Here is a 21,182-nt window from a genome sequence, read left to right as displayed (position 1 = left end):
AGGGGACTGGAGCATCTCTCTTATGAAGAAAGGCTGAGAGTGCTGGGCCTGTTTAGCTTGGAGAAGAGAAGGCTGAGAGGAGATCTTATCAACGTGTACAAGTATCTGAAGGGAGAGTGTCGAGAAGATGGGACCAGACTCTTTTCAGTGGTGCCCAGTGACAGGACACAAGGCAACGGGCACAAACTGAAACACAGACAATTCCATCTTAACATGAGGAAAAACTTCTTGACTGTGAGGGTGACAGAGCACCGGAACAGGTTGCCCAGAGAGATTGTGGAATCTCCTTCTCTGGAGATATTCAAAACTCGCCTGGACACAATCCTCTGCAATGTGCTCTAGGTGACCCTGCTTGAGCAGGGGGGTTGGACTAGATGATCTCCTGATGTCCCTTCCAACCTCAACCACTCTGTTATTCTGTGATTCTTTTCATCAAATCAAAAATAGGAAGTTTCAGCTCTGTGGCTGATGGGGGGGGGGGGAAGGGAACCAAACCCCCCCCCCCCAAAATTCCCTCCACCTCAGTTCTTCAAATGGTGAAGACAGTCTTACCTTCTTCCTAAAACACTTCATTTGTGTGCATGTACAGTTACACACTATAAATATGAGTATGTGTGCATGTATAAACTTATAGTCCAAAGTAACAGCCAAACTCATTTTCCTATAAAGGCACCAATTTAAAATTACTTAATTGTGCAGTCCAGTTTGGACAGACAGCTAAAAAAATTCATTCACATTCTACTTACTGCTGGCAGAGCAAAGAAAGATATTGCAAACACTGAAAAACAGGAAGCTATGGTCTTCCCAATCCAAGTCTGTGGTACTTTGTCTCCATAAGCAATTGTTGTGACTGTTACCTAGGCCAGAAATAAACATCTGATTCACTGCAATGCAGTACAATTTGTCTGTAAGCAGTTAAAAATCATCAGGAGATACAGGTGGAGCTGTGAATTTGTGCATAAGGAAACTGCCAGAGTATACTGAGAAAGCACTTCTGTAGATTTATCATGCTTATGTTCTTCAGGAGACACTCACCGAACACTGTTGGAGATGCAGTAGCAGGCTGGACCTGGGATGACTGTTCTCAGTTCACAGCTTGCCCTCTTGCATCCTCCCAAATTGGAAGGGATGGGCCCTATGGGCATGAAATCATGGGCCTGCAGTATTTCTTTGTTTTTAGTAGCAGTCCCACAGTGTCATGAAGAAAAACTCAAGTGCTGACCACATACAACTGACCTGCAGACATCTCCCGAAGTCTGCTGTCAGTCAGAAATGATAGCTGTAGCAGGGTGAGCTACTAGTCATCAGCCTGGGCCAAAATTCACTGGTTGGGGGAAGGAAAACGAACATGACTGGCACCATCCCAGCACAGTCCTTAAACTCAGATAAGAAGCATGCAACTGCTCCAGGATGCTTTCCCTCTCAATGCAAATACACCAGCAAACAGCGGCTAAATACTGCTGAGCCCCATGCTCTTCGTCTTGTACCTCTCCCCCCCATCCCCAAAGTACAGTTCTTTGCTACTGCCACTCAAAAGGGTGTGTAAGCCATGAGATGCACCATATTACTGCACCCTGTAATGGGATCTGCTCATTGTCATGAAATAGTATGGCAAAGAGGATTTGCACCCCTGAGAAGTGGAAAGCTTCTGGTGAGCAAACTCCATTACCAGTGTGAAACACTCAGGAGAGCTTTAAGTAGAAAGAACATACTTGCATTTGAGTACCAGCTCCAAACCCAGTCCCACTCCCTTCATTTTGCCTTGAAGGGTAGCAAAAATAAAGCCAGCATAGACTTAAAAGAATATGCAAGTCTACACCGCATACAAAAGAGGATGTGGAAATACTACCTTCTACAGGAAAAGTTGCTGGCAAATACTTGGATATTACGGAAAAATAGGCTTCTCTGGAAAAAAATAACAGTAGAAGCACAGAAAGAATGTTTCCATTAACACATTTTCCGCTCAGAGTGCTTCTATCCAGAACTGGAAGGAAGATTTGAAGGGAAAAAAGTGACTTTACTATCAAGTTGAGATATTTCAAGTTCAAAAAAAAAAATTAGGCTTGTGTGTTCATTCATCACAAGTTTCTCACTCAGTGAAGTCAGCTTGTAGTATCTATATACCCAACAAATATTGTCATTCTACACTGTTAGCTCCTCTTAGGAGGAACTCTGTCTTCCCAGGTGTCTGTCCAGACTCAGTGCCAGCAAGCAACTCTGCCACTGTGCACTACCAGCAGCGTGGATGGGTTTGCCAGACGCCAAAATTAAACCAAACCCCCAAAATTCAACCTTTAAATGCAGTATGGGCTAGTGGGGAGTGGAGGATGTTAAAACTGTTTCTTTAATGGCACTTCAGCTCCTCAGTGCACCCAGATGACCCCTTCAAGTCAATTTTTCCTTCCTTTTCTTTTTTTCCTTATGAAAGGTTTTTTTTTTGTTTTGTTTTGGTTTTTTTGAGTTCTCAGCACTCAGAACTTAAAAACAAGCTGCAGTAATGCTGAGCTGCCTTAGTGTTACTATGGAAGACATGAAAGCCGTAACCACAGAAAAGATGATTTTCCATCTCTACAGCAGGCATTTGGCTGGCAGATTCCTGCAGGTGTGTGAACAAGTCTCAAAGTTTCTCCCTTGCTACCTTAAGAGGGTTTCTCTTTGGTAATCTAATTAGTGCATTGAACTATGTGGAAAGGATTATAGATAATTTAATTAAGAAAGCCAGAGAATTGCAAACAGATTCTTTTTCTACATGTTTTTCCAGAAGTTATTAGTTATCTGCTCAAAGAACATTTAATAGACAGACTTCGGAAAATGACAGCTCCTTCTTAATCCAGATTTACTCTGGCATAGCCCAGCTGGTACGCACATGTTTTCAGAGCTTGTGTTAGAACATACATATATATTTAACTTCAAAAAAGGAAGAACTCTAATTTAGTTGAAGACAGAGCTTCTCACATACTTTAAGATAAGTAGGTGTCTTGAAGTTTGACTAGTCAGAACTGTACATCTCAAATATTTTAAAAATAAAGGGGTTCAGCAATTGCTCCCAAGCATTCCTAACACTAATTTACCATTAACTCAGGTTCAGTGCTACAGAATTATCCCTTTTACAGCATTGTCCCTTTTGCAGCAAAGACAACAAGCATTACCAACAGCAAGGGATGAGAGCATGGAAGGTCAACAGAAGCCTCCTACATGCCCCACTTTTTTCCCCCTCAAGGAAAACATTCAGAAATGACAGAAAGACAGATGTGACACAGGCTGCAATTCTGGCAGCCTGACAGTTCTGCTGGAAATGCTTGTGCACGTATTCTAACATGATACAACTTCTAAAAGCAGGTTCAGGTAAAATCCCACAAGCCTTTGGTATTTCTGTGTAGTTTAAGCTGCATGCCTGCCAAATGGAGGTGAAACAACCTTGCATTTAACTGAAGTGGGTGAACACAGTTAGCATTTGATTCCAATTCTTATTTTTTTTATTTTCCCTTTTCTTCATTTTTAAGCCTTTCAGGTCATTTGTATCAAGTTCAGCAAGCCTGCACTTTCTGCTCAAGGCAAAGCATTACCCACAACACACTCTGCGTTTTTTGTCAGACACGTAAGACTTTCAAATACTTGCCACCATGGATTTTTCCTCCTATGGTTCAGTTTTGAAAGGCAAAAGTGAAATCAAGTTTCATTCCCTGGTAACTCCACATCTGTGTTTCTCTGTTACAGAAGATTTGAAAAGAAAAAGAAACCAATTCACTTTGTCCTTTGTCACTGTTCCCAGCTGTGAACTGCACCTGCACCGTGACTCACTCATGCTGAGGAGGCCTATACTTTGGGAAAGCTTAAACAACAATTTAAACACTGTTCTTCATGTGCCTCACACAGCCAGGGAAAGACAAAGCTGATTTTATCTTGCTGTTCCACAAAACAAGTCAAGTTTTGGAAAACAACAACAAAACCCAGCGAGCACTTTGCGAGGCATTCACATACAGTTTGAAATACAGATTCCAAGTCATCTGTCTCAACAAGGTAAAGTAATGAGCATTTTAAACTTGGTGGTGTTCATAACTGAACTCAAATTCCATAAGTCTAAAATATTAACCAAATATGCCTGTATAAACACATCCTAACTACTTTGTCCTTAATTTTATACTTTACTCAAATCAAGACCAAAGCTTCTAGCATTTAAAAAAATTTTTAAACCAACCTCTAAACATTTAATCCAATAATGCAATTTGTACTTTTTTTTGGATAACCAAGCTTACATTAGCTTCACATGGAAGTTTCACTGCATGCAGGAATAACCCAGGATGCCTAGGTGTACTTGGACAGAACTGCATGTTAAGAAACACAACTAGTTCCCAAACTGATTAGTAAAAATCCTTTATTTTCCATTGTACCATGCTCCCCCCTTAGTTTGGCAAGCAGTTCTTCTTTCCTCCTGTTCAGGTCTGAATTTGGACATTTCTGGCAATTACAGGTCTAGTAGTTATTTTATGAAACACCAAATACACATTGCACAGAGCAAGAACACAAATAGCCATCCTTTACTGATTACATATTAAATTAAGATTTCCTCATGAATAAGTTATATGCAGTCCATTTCTTTCATTGGTGTCATTCCAATTCACACAGTGCTACAAATCTCTGGGACATCACTAAGTCTAGAAGGGTCTGGGCTATTTCTGGTAGATTTAGCTAAACTAGCACAAGCTTTTGTGCAAGTCCTGCTGCTGTTGAAGTTCCCATAAGTAGTCCCACTTCTAATTAGATATCTTTTGCAGACTACTTAAGCTATAACATCAGCAAAAACAGTAGCCATGTTCCACTGTTTTGAACACTGGCATTTAAGCTGAACTGCTAGCAGGATAAGTGAGCATGTCTGCTAGTTTGTTTTCTTAAAGCAGACATGAAGCCTCTTTCCGGATATTAATTAGACCCACATTGTTTTACTTCTTGTTTTTAAAGTTTACTACAATCTGAGCTTGTGGGACATTTATTCCTTACCTCCATTAGTTAGAGGTTCTCACATCCATAACCATGAGGGTCTATGTTCTATTTAAAATTGTCATATACCTATTGAGGAGTTTAACAAGTTTTTTTTTGTTTTTTTAAAACAGGTTAGTTCATGATTTTTTTTCTCCAGCTGGTCAGATAATTAGGTCTATCTGGCCATTTAGGCTTTTTTTTTTACTGGATTCTTCTTGGTTTGTACTTTGTTTTGCATAAGACACAGGTGAGAATCTACAAATGCAACGAATACCTGACAATCTAATGATAAGAATTTAATATGTTTTTATACTGAAACATTTTAAAAGTGGTATCCCTAGGGTATATGTAATATAATCTATATTTATGTAGATTTCAGTAGAGGCTTACACATCATCTTCCAATTTAAGGATTAGAAACATACATCCATTAGGAGGTGGGGTTTTTTGGTCTGTCTACCCAGACTTACTAATTTATTTGGATGGAGGTAAATAATTGGTTTATTGCCTGATGAGTATATTGTCATTTTGCATCTCTATCATCTAAGAACAAATAGTTTATTTTGTTTCAGATCACTCTTGAAATGCATCTTTTTTTCCCCTCTCTCTGGAAGTCAGTGGCTCTGTTCAAGTCTCTTCATTTTTCTGTCACTAACAGCAACGTGATGAACCTCCTCGGGTTTGTTATGAGACAGCCAACTCGAAATATGAGGTTCCCTAGTGGGAAAGAGGGATCACAAGAGCAGAGATTGCTCATGCAACAGCTAATAAGGAGGGAAAACATGAGACACAGCAAGAAACTTGATGAGGACAGCCATGTGAAGGGAGTGCAGAAGCAATCTGGTTTCTCATTCTGTTCCTCATAGCTATCTATTCCCTTCTCAACTGATTCTGGGCATGCACACCAGTGTAATAATTACTTCAACTCTCTCATACTCCCAATTCCCTTGTCAAGATCCCCTCCCACCCCACCCCCCAACCTGCACTGACTGACTAGTGCTTGATATCCAAAGTAGCTGATGAATCTGGGAAGCTTTGTCAGCTGCTTTTGATGGAGCTACTCAGCATTAGAGTAAATCATGGAAACATCATTAAAAAAAATCCCAAGGAACTTGTAACCTGCATCAAGGTCTGCATTATACTGAGAGGGAGCTTTACACACAGATCCAAAAATAAAATGGTAGAATCATTAACCCAGCTTCCAGAAACAGATCATACTTTTAAAGTTATGCAACTTTTGCAGAAAATCAAGTAGCATTTAAAAGAAGTGGTAAAGGATTTGGAGAGTACTTTTACTCTTTTCAAGCTGTAGGTTTCAAGGACTTTCTGTATGTATAAAAATTCACTGAAAGCTTTGCTAAGGACTCGCTCTTTTATTTCCACAAAAGAGTTTAATACCAAAGTATCTTAACTGTATTTTTTTTCCTTCTTCCTTTTAAAAAAATTGCCAAATTTCTCTAAAGGAATACCTTTTTCAAAGAACACCACCCCCCTCCCCCCAAAAAAGGAGCCAGGTTCTTGAAGAAAAATCACAACTTGAATAGACAATCTTATGCACCAAGCTTGAGTAGACATTTTTCTGGTGAAGACTTACCACACCCCAAAGTGCATCAGCATAGCTAGAGAAACCTGTCCTTCCATCCTCATCAGCTGCATCCTTCTCAGCAAGATAAACAAAATAGGATGAAAAGATTAATCCCAAGAATCCAATGTACAGTGTAGTTATGAGTTCCTATTAAAAGAGAACAGGTACATCAGGTTTAAATCATAATTCTATTGGAACCCATTTTAAATATTTTTTTGCGTCACAATAGCAATATTAATAAATTACATTTCAAGTATGAAATTTGTTTCCAGTAAAATGGGAAAGTCAGTGACTTCTTTTCTATTTATATTATACTAAAAATTTCAACGAGAAGCAGTCATTTTCAGAAAAATCATTCAGACAGCTAAATGTTAGGTGGGACATCTCTCCTGTTCAGCTTCCCTTAAATGGAACTATTTCCTTTCAATAACCCCCTCAAAGTACCAAATATTAGTACATTTTAAAACTAGTAAAATGCAGTTTTAGAACATGCACTTTATGAAGAGCGTGCTCAAATAAAGGTTTAAAAATCAACAACAGAACAAAACAGATGTCTGGATCCATTCCTAAGAAATAAACATGTGTTTGTCTTGTGGCTGCGACCATATCAAAGCAATGAACTTGTATAGCTGATATTCAAATTGCTTAAAACCAAATACTGATGCAATACCAGTATCATCTTAAGAAACTACATAATATTTTAGACAAATGTAACCCCTTCTTCAGCCATGAAAAACAAAGACCAATTTCTTGTAGAGTGTACAGTTTGATTGCTAGACCAGCCTATTAGAAAGCACTTCTGTTAAGGCATAATACACTGCTTGTGAATGACAATTTCTTTCTTGAGATTTGGATAGGAACAGTGTATCAAAACCGATGCGAATGTGCAACTTAAACAGGGACATTCAAGTCTTCTGGAAAAAAAATGTTCTTCAGCATTTAAACAAGCCTTAGTGTAGCATTATAGTGACAAAATGTGTAAAGCTTATAAAAGCAGCACTACATCATAAGAATCAGATCTATCCTTCAGGGATATCCAATATCTAATTTTGAGGGAAGTTAAGTTTATTTTAATTACTTGAAGTTTACAGATCTTCAACTGTTTACACACTATTCCAGCCTTTCCCTTGCTCATATTTAGCCATATTTGAGATGAAACACTGTAGTACATCTTCATCAGCATCTTCCTCAAACTGAGTTATTTTTCTTTCCTTGGATCCGAAACACTGGACTTAAGATTCCCATAAATTTTAAAATTCCCATAAAATAAATTTAAAAAAATCAAGACCTAAGAAGGATTCCCTCTATTTATAGTATGCCAGGTTTTCACAGAGCTTCTGTGAAAATTTCACCCAAGTTTCTTAAACTGTGCATCAGGAAAGGTTCAAGTTTTATAATAAAAACTCCCTTCAGGGAGTTTTGTAACACCCCTCTTCCCCCCATGTAACAGCTTTCTGCGAAAACATAGCTCTGGTAACTAGCATCTGCTTGCAGCAGCAGGAACCTATATAGCACCAATAAGAATCTAGACTCAGCAAGTTTTTAACCAATAAAAACTTTGCACAAAGCAAAGTAGGTGTCTTTTCTCTAATCACTTAGTAATGACCTAAAAAATTTAAATAGCATTTAGTTATTGTCTTTCCATCCATGCCTTACCTTTTCTGTAGGTCTGTTTGCTAAACAAGGCAGCTGAAAGATTAAATCAAACCTGAATTTTCAGTAGCTCAGATTTCTACTCTGATCACCATTCTTTCATCATCTTGTTCTCTAATGATAATGGCACACTGTGTACTTGTAGGTATGATCTCATTACTCTGAGCATTTAAGTTTTATATTTACATTTACAGTTGCTAGTGTTTTGCCTTTCCCTAGTTTTCCACAACTTTTTGATCTGCCTACACAATATTCCTCAATGCAAGAGGAAATTTTTTTAATACCTGTAAGCTCAGGGACCCACAGAGAATTACAAAAGAAGAGACTAGTTCTTGTTCCCTACTTGAAAAAGCAACACTCTGCTTAACTCTAGGAGATGATGCAACTTCTTACCATAACAATAGAAATCTTTGAAATGTAAGCAATATGCCAAGGGTAGCTCAGATACTAATAGAAGTCACATGTAATTGAGGAATGGCCATCACTGTTTTTTGAATTTTGTCTCAGAAGAGAGAGTTAGAGTGTGGACAATAATTGGAAAACTTGTGTTGACTTTGAGAAGTAGCCAGAAAAATATGCTTTTCAGAAGTGTTATGCACAGTCTCATGAGCGATATTTCAAAGTGGTTGAAACATCACCAGAACTACTTGGGTTATTTCACCATCAACACCTCTCAGTTCCAGTCCTATTCATCTAAAGATTGAATTCTCTTTAAACTGTAGCCTGCATTCAAAGGCAATTTCCTTGAGTGACATTTAGAATCAGTCTAAAGTTGCATATGTAAAGACAAAGTACTACTTGCCTCTATTTAATCATTAATAACAATAGCAGCAATCTAATACATAGTGCATTTAAGAGACAACACAGAAGACTAAAATAGTATATGCCTCAAGAAATATAGATAGAGTGTTGTCTACCAGTACCAATAAGATGAATTGATACAACATGTTAAAGCAGGACTTTGCAGAAGTTAGTCCTTAAAACTCCCAAAAGATACTCATATTAACATGAATTTGTTATAGATAAGAGCTTAAGAGTAAAGAACACTGCTTAATATAAATGACTATTTTCAGAGAAGACTTTCAAATATATATGCAAAAGAAACAAGAACAAAAAGCATATGTGCCCATAGATAAATTTTAATATTGAGAGACTGAAACCACATTTAACTTGGAAACTTTGTTTTCAGTTACAGCAAGTCCCACACAATACAAAATTCAGTACTTAAGAAAAAACCCTCAAACCCACAACTAATCAGTGACCCCCTACTACAAGCAGTAGGAGAGCTCAAAGTTTTACTTATTCCTCGCCTTGCTAAGTAGTGGGCTCAAACTGGGGCAGGATTGGTTAATTCCATTTTTCAGTGAGCTGCATGATTTCTCCATGTCTTTCCATCACCACATGTAATATAGACTCATGTTTTGTTGCTTTTGGCAAGAAATGCTTGTATAAGCTCCACTTGCTGAAAATAGAAGAGCGTCCTAGCAAGATCGGGTCTGAGTGAGCTAATACAGCTATATGTAAAATTCCAAAACACATGGAAAGCTTTGATGAAAAGCAAGCTTGCTCTTCTGGGTCCGTAGAGGTCCAAGTGCTTGCTATTTTCACAGGTCCCAAAGAGCTGAATTTATTTTTTCACATTGTTTAGGGATTTAGGGTGCCATTTTGTTTTGAAAGAGTATCAAACTCAACAAAAGAGGACTTTGTATTCTGCCTGTAAAGAAAAAGCAGCGGAAGTTTTTTGTTTTTTTTTTTTCAATTGCTTTAAGAGACCATAGAGGAATAAAGGTTCCATTTTTCCCTTCATTTACCCTTTGGTACCATGCTACACTTGTCCAATGTCAATACAGAACTGTGTGTTCGATTTTGAACCAGTAACGTGTTAGTGGGTGATCTGCTTTGACAAGTACTACAGATCTGAAGAGTTTTACATATCATCATAATCACTTTTTTGGATTAGCAGAAATTCAGGTATGTTTATTTACGAATCAGCTTCTCCAAGGGTGTACTTTTTTTTAAACTCATTGAACTTGTCTATATTTGCAACATTTAAGGCTTAAGTGTTATGCTTTGAAGATGTAATTGCCAGATTCTTGACTATAACTTTGAACACCCACAGAAAAAGTTGCTCCTAAACACCTCTTTCAGCAAGGTTAGTGAACATTGAGAAAGTGTATTTGGATTCCTAGCTAGATACCCAGGCAATGCAATCATAATAAATGAAGACCACACTGACTTGGGACATTAAAACTCATCCTGTTGTATGGGATGAAAGTAGGCTTTATACTAAAGTACTTTTAAAATACATCTTTTAAATCAGGATGTGTGCTTCAATGCTGCTCATCCTTCAGGACAGTTCTTACAGTAAGGGGGAAAAAAAAAGAAAAGTAACTTTTATTATTAAATGAGTCTTTTGATTTAATTCCCTCCCTTTCTCCATACCAAAATAAAACTAGAAAAAGCAATTTGTTAAATGCAAAGTGTAGTAAATGAAAACAATGTCTGTGTGGAAGTCCATAACTTTTTATACATATCAAGATGATAGAAGGTAAGTTTAAAAACTTCCCTTATAATCCCAATGTAAAGTTCCACGGCATAGAATTAGCCTTCTACAGTCAAGACATTCCATGAAACCCTAAAAAGAACCCTTAAGCTAGTCATTCAAAAAAGTCAGCACTGAAAGTTTTAAGTTCTTCCTGTTAAATACACTCCTATACAAAATAACTGTCTCAAACAAATAGCTATTTATAGCCACATTTACCTCTGTGCTTGACTACCTACATCCTTGAAAAAGGTCACTTTTCCTGCATGTTATCATAACATATTTAGTATTTTATTTATAGAATGAATTAAAGAACTCATTCAGACAGAGAAAATAAAATCATTTAAGTAGTTGATCTGTTGGTATTTGTTTTACTTCAGATCAAGCAAGCTAGGAAAATATCTCCTGTGAAGACAGTGGACAGTATTTGTTATACAAGAGGTAACCCACACACCTGCATTTAATAAATTATACTGAAAAATAACAAAGAGCATGAAGTAGCATTATTCACAGCAGCTAATTTCCCCAAAATACTGATGCTAATGCCCTATTATCCATTGCCCTGAAGAAAGTAATAGTGTTCCTGTTTCAAAAGTAAGAAGAAATACATGGACTCTTAAAGTACTTTTCTTGCAGCAGTAACTGTTCATTTAAACAAGACTGAGATTTGAAGTCCAGGAAAAGAATATACTAAATTAAAACAAAATGCTGGGGATCTTTTAAGATTAGTACCTGACGATGTATGAAAACAACTGATCCCAGTAGTCGCCAGGTGCCACCCTGCCGATCTACATGGAGCATGTGAAGTATCTGGAGAAACTGGATCCCCCTGTAAGAAAAAGACAACATGAAATAAAATGGTAGTTGAGATCAATACTGCTATATCTATACACAGTTGACCACATTCAGTTACATACTACCATATCAGAGCAGGGTGAGGGTATTGCCCTTAGCTATGGTTGCATCTTGGACTTGAGGTATTTCAGCGCAAGGTGTTTAAACCACATTGTTATATTACTGTCCTTCTGAATCTATTTGAATACTCCGCAATTAGGTGGTTTTTGTCTGTTTAAGGCAAAGAACTTTTAATATATGCTTTCAAACTTAGGAAACTTGCATTTTTAACCTGATTCTCAAATACTTCCTTTGCAGGCTAAATTGGTGCTTCCAGCTTTGCTAACATGCATACAAGCAAAGTTTTTCCTCTTTGCCAAAAGCAGAATGTGAATTAGACATGAAATTACTCAAGTCTTTATGTAAGCTATAGAAATCATCTAATTGGGAAATAGATACAATCTTATGTGATTTTAGGATAACTGAATCAAACTTTGAATATTTTCAACTAAAGAAAAATAATTATCCTTATGGTTCTTCAGCAAAAATTTAAATCTATGGGAATATTCCATTCTAGTCACCTTTCTACACTGTACTTTTCTATTTTCCTACATTTATCCTATTATCTTATCACTGAAACAAAACAGTGAAGAGAAGGAAAAGGTGAATGCTGAATTATACTTGGATCTATCTGAAAAATATTTCACTAAAATTTTATTTTTTGTTCCACAGTCCTTAGGGGTTGTCCCCCTCACCAAAATTCAACCTTATTTCAATTCAGCTGTAGCTGCACCTTCCTGGGCTACATCAACAGGCAGGAACCTCAACATGATGCTATTCTGCAGTCTCTGGTATTACTCAGACTGGGAAGGTGTACTCTCTTCAAAAAATCCAAGTTTTCCTTTATTCAAAAAGCAGGTTTTCTGAGCTTTCACAACTGACAGTTGTGAAACTGTCACTGTCTCTTCTTGGAAAGCGCATAAATAATAACTACAAAATTAGTTATGTCAGTGTCTGGCTACACGAACACTATTTTGTTACTTCATTTGTTGTTGAATCATTTTATTTAGCCAGCAAACTAAGTGGTTATTTTAAAATACATTAATTAAAGCCTGGATGAAAGAAGAATTACAAGACTACCAAATACATGAGCACTAAGACTTATAGTTTAATAGATGATTGGTTGCTGATGCAGGAAGGGGGGACTGTCACATGTAGCTCCCCATACAAATTTTAGATGAGCCTCTTGACACCTTGGCCCAGTTCTTGGTTTTCCTATCTGTTGTATTTAAGATCCTTACTGCTATGTGGCATCCACCAAGTGTGACATGCATGTTACAGGCTGGCAGTTTTATAAATATAGATTAAAACCGAAAATCCCCAAATAATGAACAAAAGCTTTGGATACACAGCCTATGAATATGCACACTAATCTCTCTCTGAAAAAAGGAAAGCAATTGGTTGGAAAGATTTTTTTTTTTAATTAACTTGGTAAGCTTAATCAGTAAGGACAAAATGTGCTAGGACTCTAAGCTGTGAACCTGCAGTTCTGCTGGGTTTGTCTCACTGGTTGCTGCAGAAGTTAAATGTCATTCCTCCATATCCGACAGATTTGAAGCTTAACTTAATTCTAGGAGAGAACAACCTTATGTAGATGGATCCATGCTTTTCTCTTCCACTTTTCTGGGGGGTGAAGTGGGGCCAAACAGGACCATGACACTATGCTTTAAAACCAACAACAGCGAGGGTACAAGACCTGTTCCTGCTCTAATTCCAGAACAGCCACTCACATCAGCAGAATGCGATCAGAGGAAACCTTATCTGCCTGGGACTTGTCTGACCCAGATGATTTCCCCTTTTCCCCCATGGGGGAACATCAGTCCTGCAGTGATGTTAAGTTTTTCCAGCAGAGAGCATCCTGAATTGTAGGACAGTGACCATATAACTTAATGCCAGGAAAGGCTGTGCTGAGCCCAAAGGCACATGGGTTCATATGCAATCACACAGTGGATTTTTTCATTAAAGCCCTTCCCAGTAATTATACTCTTAGTAAGATTAAGCAGTCTTTGGAACTTTCACATTCACCTTCCTCTTCGCTTGTGCAAACTGATAAATCACACTTATGCTGCATGCATGGATCTTTATCATGTTCTAAGTTACCCAAGGATTAACTAATCTAAGGATTAACATTCTAAGTCAAATATTTAACTTAAACACCTTACACATGTAGTTCCCTCTTTACACAGCTGCAGGCTAGACAGTACTTTGCATTCTCACTCCCCAGTAATTTGACTGCAGTGGAAATTAAAGGCTAACAAAGGGAAGTGCAGCACATCTTGCAGGTTAACTTTGGAGTAGGTGCACTTCCTACTCCTTCTCTTATCATTCTTTTCCATTATTTATTCAGTTTACTTCCCAAAACAAGCTTTCAGTACTTGGTGCCAGCTGAACAAGCACTATAGACATCAAATGTTTCTGGTTCCCGTATGGTATGAGTTACTTGTGCCAAACACACCCACCAAAGCATAACTGTACTTTAAACAAAGTAAATACTTTTACTCAAAAAAGTACCATGTGAGTTAAGAGCTGTTTGTATTCCTTCTTAAATAAACCAATGTTTTGTAATACTCTTGTCCCAGCAAGAGAACTATCTGATGTTTTATACAGGACATGTTTAAGTTGTTTCCTCTTGGCTTCAACATTCACACCATTCTCCATATGCCTTGTCTCTGTGCTGTTTCCCAAATGGTGACCAAGCACAATGACAGTTTTCCACAATCCAGCATTTCACTAAAATAACTTTTCCTGTATTAGATGTAGATCTCTGCGGGTGTTAGAACATACCTGATCGCAGAGGTAGCAAACAGCTGCCCAGTAGATCCTACACTAAGGACAATAATTGAGACTATTACCACAATTAGATCTGTTAAAAAAAGTATTAATGTAAGCTTTCAGCATTGAAACACATGATGAACACAGATCGAGGAAAGCACTTTAACAAAGAAACACAAGTTGAAAGTTAGCTGAAGTTTGGTGGACAGTAATAGTTTCACAGAGAAAACTATGACTACAGCTTCTTCTGTGATGCATTTGATAATGGATGATTGAAAAATACTAACAAGAACTGTTGGGACAAGAGTCCTCAAAAGCAAAGGCATATGCACACCCCAAAAATGAATCTATATTTTTGCTCAAAGCTTTTTAAGGGGAAAAACAAGGGTTTGCTTCTATCAATAATGAAAGGCACACACAGTTAATTGTATCATAACTGCAAAGGTAAACTTTCAAAAGTTTAAGGAACTTTCAGAAGAAAGATTGGATAAAAATCAGGCTGGGTGGTTTGCTTTGTGACAGGTTTTTAGCTGTATGAGAAAAAAATTATTTCCACACCATGCCAGCACCATACAGCACAAAGAATGGATTGCACTCACAGGGCCATCATCCCTTAAACATTTCCTCTTATCCTAGTTCAGTGAACAACTCTTGCTTTTAGTTATTGAATCCCACTTCAAAATTGTTTTGAAATGACATTTTCCTAATTTTCTCATAGGCATTTCTATGGTACTCCTGTTTAGAGCATCTAAGTGCTTCACAGACAATCACTTTCAAACTCTGACCACAAAATAAAGGACACTGTCGTAAATAGGGAGTAAGTGTATATAGGCTAAGGAAAAGTTTTTGTAAATTTTCATCGCCCGTTTTGAAACAAACAGGACCTTATTCTTCAGAGCACTTAACATTATATAGCACTTAAAAAACAGTGCCTGCTGTCTTCATTTGCAGCTGTGAGAGCTCAGAAATTCTGTAACCTGACTTCAAAGTCAGTTTTGACATCCAAAAATGAGGCACACTTGTGAAAACTGATTTTAATGACTGACAGTTTCCATGTGATGCCTAGACAAGATGCAGGATAGCGTCCAACTCCAGAGGCAACATCAGTTGCTTTCAGTGAGTAACTTTTTCCCCCTTCTCCTTTAAACATGTTCTTGCCTCATTCACAACCACACAGTTACTGCAACAAATAGTGCAGCAGTTCTGCAACCAGCAGTATCCTTCACTCTCCAACTTGGATTAATTTCCAACGTCAGTCTCTCTTTTGTTGTAAAAGCAGGGTTCCTGCCCAAGGAGTAGCAGTCAATTATGTGATTAAAGATTGCACTACAATAGTTGTACATTAATGAATAAATATAGGGAAAGGTAATTTAAGGTTACTGAAAGATCTTCAGTTTCAGAATAATCCATCTTTTGATTATTTGACCTTCCTAATTTTTTAGGCTGTATCTTTATCATGCACACAGTTTGGGGAGTCGCCCCTGCAAATATGATATGACATCATAATACAGACTTTCACCCTTGAGCAGATAGTGCAATGGGTATCTTTATTAAGTTACTGGACATGTATGCACCCACCTGGTGACCAGCACTAAAGGAGTAAGAGACTGACACTTTAGAAACTAGTTTCCATCAGGTAGCAACAGCAAATCTACTTTCCATTGTACTTTCCACTTTTCCAAAAGTGTGTTCTAGATGGTACAGATGTTTATTTTTCCCCAGCCCTGTTCTTCTATCCTCATCTCATTATTCCACCTTTCACCCCAGTTTCCAATTTTTAGGCTTCTCATATCAGCCCCAGTTTACTGGTTCAGCTAATCCCATTTTGCTCTTCAACTCTTCATCACGTCTTTCTGCCTTTACTCTGCCACCTTCCAGTCCCACATAATTTCAGGCCCAGCTTTCTCTCCCTCAATCTCCTGCTTGCTGGTCAGGCCACCCAAACTTCCTTCTCCCAGGCCACATCAGTGTCCATCTTCTTGCCACTTCACTTACACTATGCATCCCAGTCCATTCCTCCTACCCTGCCACTTCCCCTTGGCATTTCAGCCAGGTATCTTCCCCTCTTCGTGCACACTGGGCAGTTTCAGGAAGAGCACTAAGAAAACAAAATCAGATTTTTATTTCCAGCCCTAGCACACCTGCTCAGAGCAACCTGAAACTTTAATTGTGCAGGTTCTGCACAGGTGGAAACTGAAGAATTTAAGATCTTTCTCTAGCAAGGCTTTAAGGGAAAACATTCTAAAAATTTTTCATAGACTTGGTTTTTAGCTTGGGGTTGGTTTTCAGGGGTAATCAAAGAGCTATTTTCTTGTTAAGTTTCAGCATCTTCTAAGTGTGGAAGTGTTAGAATTTCTCAAATTTCTTCTTTTTTTTTTTAAAGCACAAATGAAACCACCTTTCCCCCCTCCAACTGCCTTTTTCAGGAACAGCTTAAAATTTTTGCGCAAAAAGGCAGATACATGGCATGAAAAGTTTCAGGATAATGAGCCATCATTTGTTTAAATAACTATTTCATCTATAACAATTATTAGTCTGTAAATTAGTCTTACATTAGTATTTATGTTATTTTAAAAATACTGTCAGGAAGCCTTGGTAAAAGTTTTTAAAAAATTAAAAATTAAAAAAATCAAATTGACTTTCAGTAATTTAAAAAGCAATGTGTACAAATCCTTCTCAAACATTCTACATATGTATTTGAAAACACATCTGTACATAACGTGGCGAGACAAAAATAACACAGCAACTTCAACATATGTCATTACATATGCAAGCGACAAACCTACAATAAAAAAAACATTCGTATAGTTTATATTTACTACACAGCTTCAAAAATTTAACCTGCTAGTTCACTATTCCTATGGCTTATTCTAATTTTCCAAATCCTTGAGAATTTCTAAACAGTTGCCATTTATCTAAAAATCAGCTTGCCTATGACATTCATTATACATACACTTCAGCATAGCACATAACACAACTTACCAGAGTATTTTTTTCTCAAGCAAGTTTTGACTTGTTTCTACTGTTCTCAAAAAAATTACTTTCTAGTATGCAACTCAGCTTTTTGATTAAAAGCAATTAATACTTTTCAAGTAAAAAGAGTAAAAATATTTTTCCATAAGTACTTGCATTTCTATTTTCATCTTAAGTTGCCATAATATTTTACAAAATGGAAATAGCCCTTAGCTTTAAGTTGTGTTTAGTAACTTGCAGATAGCATGATGTCCATAAGGACTTAAAATAAACAGATTACACATACATACTTGAGTGACTTGCATCACAAGCTTTCTCACTGAACTGCTCCCAGGTCACGCTTATACAAGGTAACAGGAATGTTGCATACCAGGGGTTGATGTTTTTTCAGAGTTGCATGCCATAAGCAATTAAAGATGCTCATAAATACAGTGCCATATAGTTTTTGCTTAAGGACAGTGAAATGGACACATGTTCTCAGGTCTTTACTCCAGCAACTTATGTCCCTAAATATCTCTTTATACCAATGCTCTCAAGCCCAACACGAGCAAATTTTACTTCATAAATTCATTCTTTGTGACTCTTTCTGCAACACTGACAAAAGAACGAAAGATGTAGTGAAAGCACCTCCTCTTAGCTTTGCCTGTGTCTGATACATGCCTTTCATAAAGCCAAGTAGGCTGGGATTTTTAGAAGCACATAGCTGCTCACCTAACCCTGCTAAAGTAGTAAGCAACCAAGCATTAAAATAATATTTAGCAAAGGTATCACTATTAACGCTGTCACCATGGTACACAAGCACCACAGTCTTTAGGTGGACTCATTCTGACAAACTAGGAATGAAGAAACATTGAAAGTGATTTGTCATAAGGGTCTCTATGTTGGTAATGAATTCAATCCATCTTCCAACAGGTTCTTTAATTATAGGTAGCAAGAAAAGACAGTTCTATCACCTGTCTTCAAATAGGAGAAAAATTAGGTTAGCTTTAGAAAACAAACTGAAAATTTTTATTTATGAGGTAGAGAAGTTGCATCATTTTCGCTTTAAGTTTTATCTAAAGGAACATTCAAAAAATAGCATCTTCTCCTATCTTAACTTTTTCCTTCCCCAGTTATAGAAGTTCCATGTTATCATACTGCTTTAATTGGTATAGAATTCAAAAAAATATTAAATAAGTTTAGAAAACAGTTATTAGTAGCCTTGACTACAGAACCCCTTTCTGCTCATAAATGAAATCATTTTCATTCATAATTAGAGAGGGGAAAAATGAAATAGAACAGAAGAAATTAAAGTAGTTCAAAATTGCTACCCAAGTGAGCTCTAAGACAATCCCAATTTTACTGTGGACAAAAAGCCATAAGAGAAGTCTCTCTTATATCAAAGGTATTTCAACAATACTTAATTTTAAAATAAAGATGGGCATATCTTATGGAACTTTCATATTAATGCAAAGATAAAATTAATACCTTATTTCTTATATTCTATTCTCACTTATCTTTTAATTTCTTTCTCTAGTGTTCGTATTTTATTTTCATTAATTGAAAAATGACAATCAATATGAGTCAGTATGATTCTATCACTCATAGCAAATAAATTTCTGAACTTTAGCTGCTTGGATTAGTGTAGACACTTCCACCTGCATCTGATATATAAAAGCAAATCTTCACTTTAAAGGTATTTTATTCTTAGGGGAATTTTGAATGCAAAACCAGTACTGATAGCTTTGGATGCACAACCAGATGTAGTTATTCTTAACTCTAACAAAATATTGCATCCAAATTGATAAAAAATTGACTTTTGAAATGCACTTTATCCTCTCCAAGGACAATACAAACAGCAGTGTTCAACTGCGCTAGATGCATAAAACCAGTACATTTTCAGTTTCATATGCTCCTGCACCTGTGTACTCTAATCTACTTAAGAACACTTCTTAATTCAAATATAAGTCAAGACAATATTTAGCACAAAGAAAGAGTTACCTGTGTAGGCTTCATGACTAGATCTTGAAACTAGGTCAGCTCCAGAAACAGCTGAACAATTTGTATGTATTTAACAAAACACTTTTCAATAACCCAAGACTGAGTACTGTATCTCTCCATATTATACATCTGGATGTGTATAGTGGATAATAAAACAGTTTCCTAAATTTTTGCACCAAGATTCATGAAGTTACAGGTGGTTAAGGAAACAGGTCATTCTCTATCTTTTTGGCCTCTCCAACTTTCCATCATTTAAAATCCAGTTAACTGAAGTTTGAGTAACAAAATACACAACTCTACCAGACTAAAAATTGTGAACTCAAAATAGAAACAATGATTTTATGGTCTACTACAATTTTGCCCAAACCTCACCTTATATTATTCCCTCACTGTTCCACAGGAGCCATTAGTCACCTGTCCTCCTAGTCTCTCTCCTGTTCCAAAGATGCTACCCACCATTGTTCCTCAAACCATCTAAAACTGAGTAACTTTAGTATTACCTAGTGCAACTGTTCCCAACTTGCACTTTGCTCATTTCCATACACTTCCCAATTTAAACTCATCTCTTGCATTTGCTGTGTCTGTGTTGGACTTAAGATGGATTGTGTGTCCAGTCTTGTCAGTTTTTTCCAATTGCACAAATAGATTTAATAAAGATGACTTCACTTTACACATTTTGCCTTTCTTATAGTCTTTGATAACAATGTCACTATTAAGTATAAACTACAAATGAGAATGTAAGACCATTAATACTTAATGAGAGAAATTTCAGTAATAGATATCATAATACTGATAATCAGTACTACAGAACTGATAGTAACTTGTAAATGTACAAGTGACATTCACACTGAAAAAGATTGGCCCTTTTCCAAAGGAGCTTGCAAAGCAAAGGAAAAACAGAGTGCAGCATATTTAAATCTCTGTTGATCTTCACATCTTCCCCTTCCTGATCCCACATACTCTCCAACCAGCTTTTGCATCTTCCACTATCCAATTCAAACACAGCTTTTTCATAAGACAAATTCCAAAATATCAGAAGACCAAGCCAGCAGGGAACTCTGTCTCTAAAAACATCTGAAGGTGTGCACAAGAACAGTAAGTATACAGCTGGTATTACTTGCCCTCTCCACAGTCAAAGGCAGAAGGTGACATCATTTTCTCCCCTTCTCAGACAAGGTTTACATAAGTCAAATTCTCTTCTCAGCTAGTGCTCATTCAGAGATGCGGAAGAGGGCAATTTCACCCAGTTCTTTCATAGACTATAGTGTTATAACTACTCATTTTTTATACGGTCATAACAGCGCTCAGCTGAGATCAGCACTCTGCTAACCAGATCACAGTACTACAGTATCATGAGTAGATGGCAACTCTACAAGCTATTCAACGCAAGTTTGAGACGCAGGGCAGCACGGAAACCCATTTTCACAGAATCGCTGAGGTTGGAAGGGAACTCTGGAGATCATCTAGTCCAACCACCCTGCTCAAGCAGGGTCACCTAGAGCACATTGCAGAGGATTGCATCCAGGCGCATTTTGAATATCTCCAGAGAAGGAGACTCCACAATCTCTCTGGGCAACCTGTTCCGGTGCTCTGTCACCCTCACAGTCAAGAAGTTTTTCCTCATGTTCAGATGGAAGCGTCTGTGTTTCAGTTTGTGCCCATTGCCTCGTGTCCTGTCGCTCGGCACCACTGAAAAGAGTCTGGTCCCATCTTCTTGACACCCTCCCTTCAGATACTTGTACACATTGATAAGATCTCCTCTCAGCCTTCTCTTCTCCAAGCTAAACAGGCCCAGCTCTCTCAG

At 37.3% G+C, this 21,182-nt stretch overlaps 1 protein-coding gene across 1 annotated transcript in view; it reads right to left on the bottom strand.

Moving 5' to 3' along the window:
* LOC112977271 (potassium voltage-gated channel subfamily KQT member 1-like) overlaps positions 1-21,182 on the bottom strand; it is a gene marked incomplete at its 3' end in the record, with an annotated part of 113,674 nt that overhangs the window by 38,483 nt on the left and 54,009 nt on the right. The window contains 4 exon segments of the mRNA XM_026089415.1: positions 747-857; positions 6,574-6,711; positions 11,492-11,588; positions 14,438-14,516. Coding sequence (XP_025945200.1) covers positions 747-857; positions 6,574-6,711; positions 11,492-11,588; positions 14,438-14,516 — 425 coding nt within the window.

Source organism: Apteryx rowi, unplaced genomic scaffold (genome assembly GCF_003343035.1).
Source record: "Apteryx rowi isolate R43461 unplaced genomic scaffold, aptRow1 scaffold_811, whole genome shotgun sequence".
Classification (NCBI taxonomy): domain Eukaryota; kingdom Metazoa; phylum Chordata; class Aves; order Apterygiformes; family Apterygidae; genus Apteryx; species Apteryx rowi.
The sequence above is the reverse complement of the archived record's forward strand: the minus strand, read 5'-3'. Positions and strand labels throughout refer to the sequence as shown.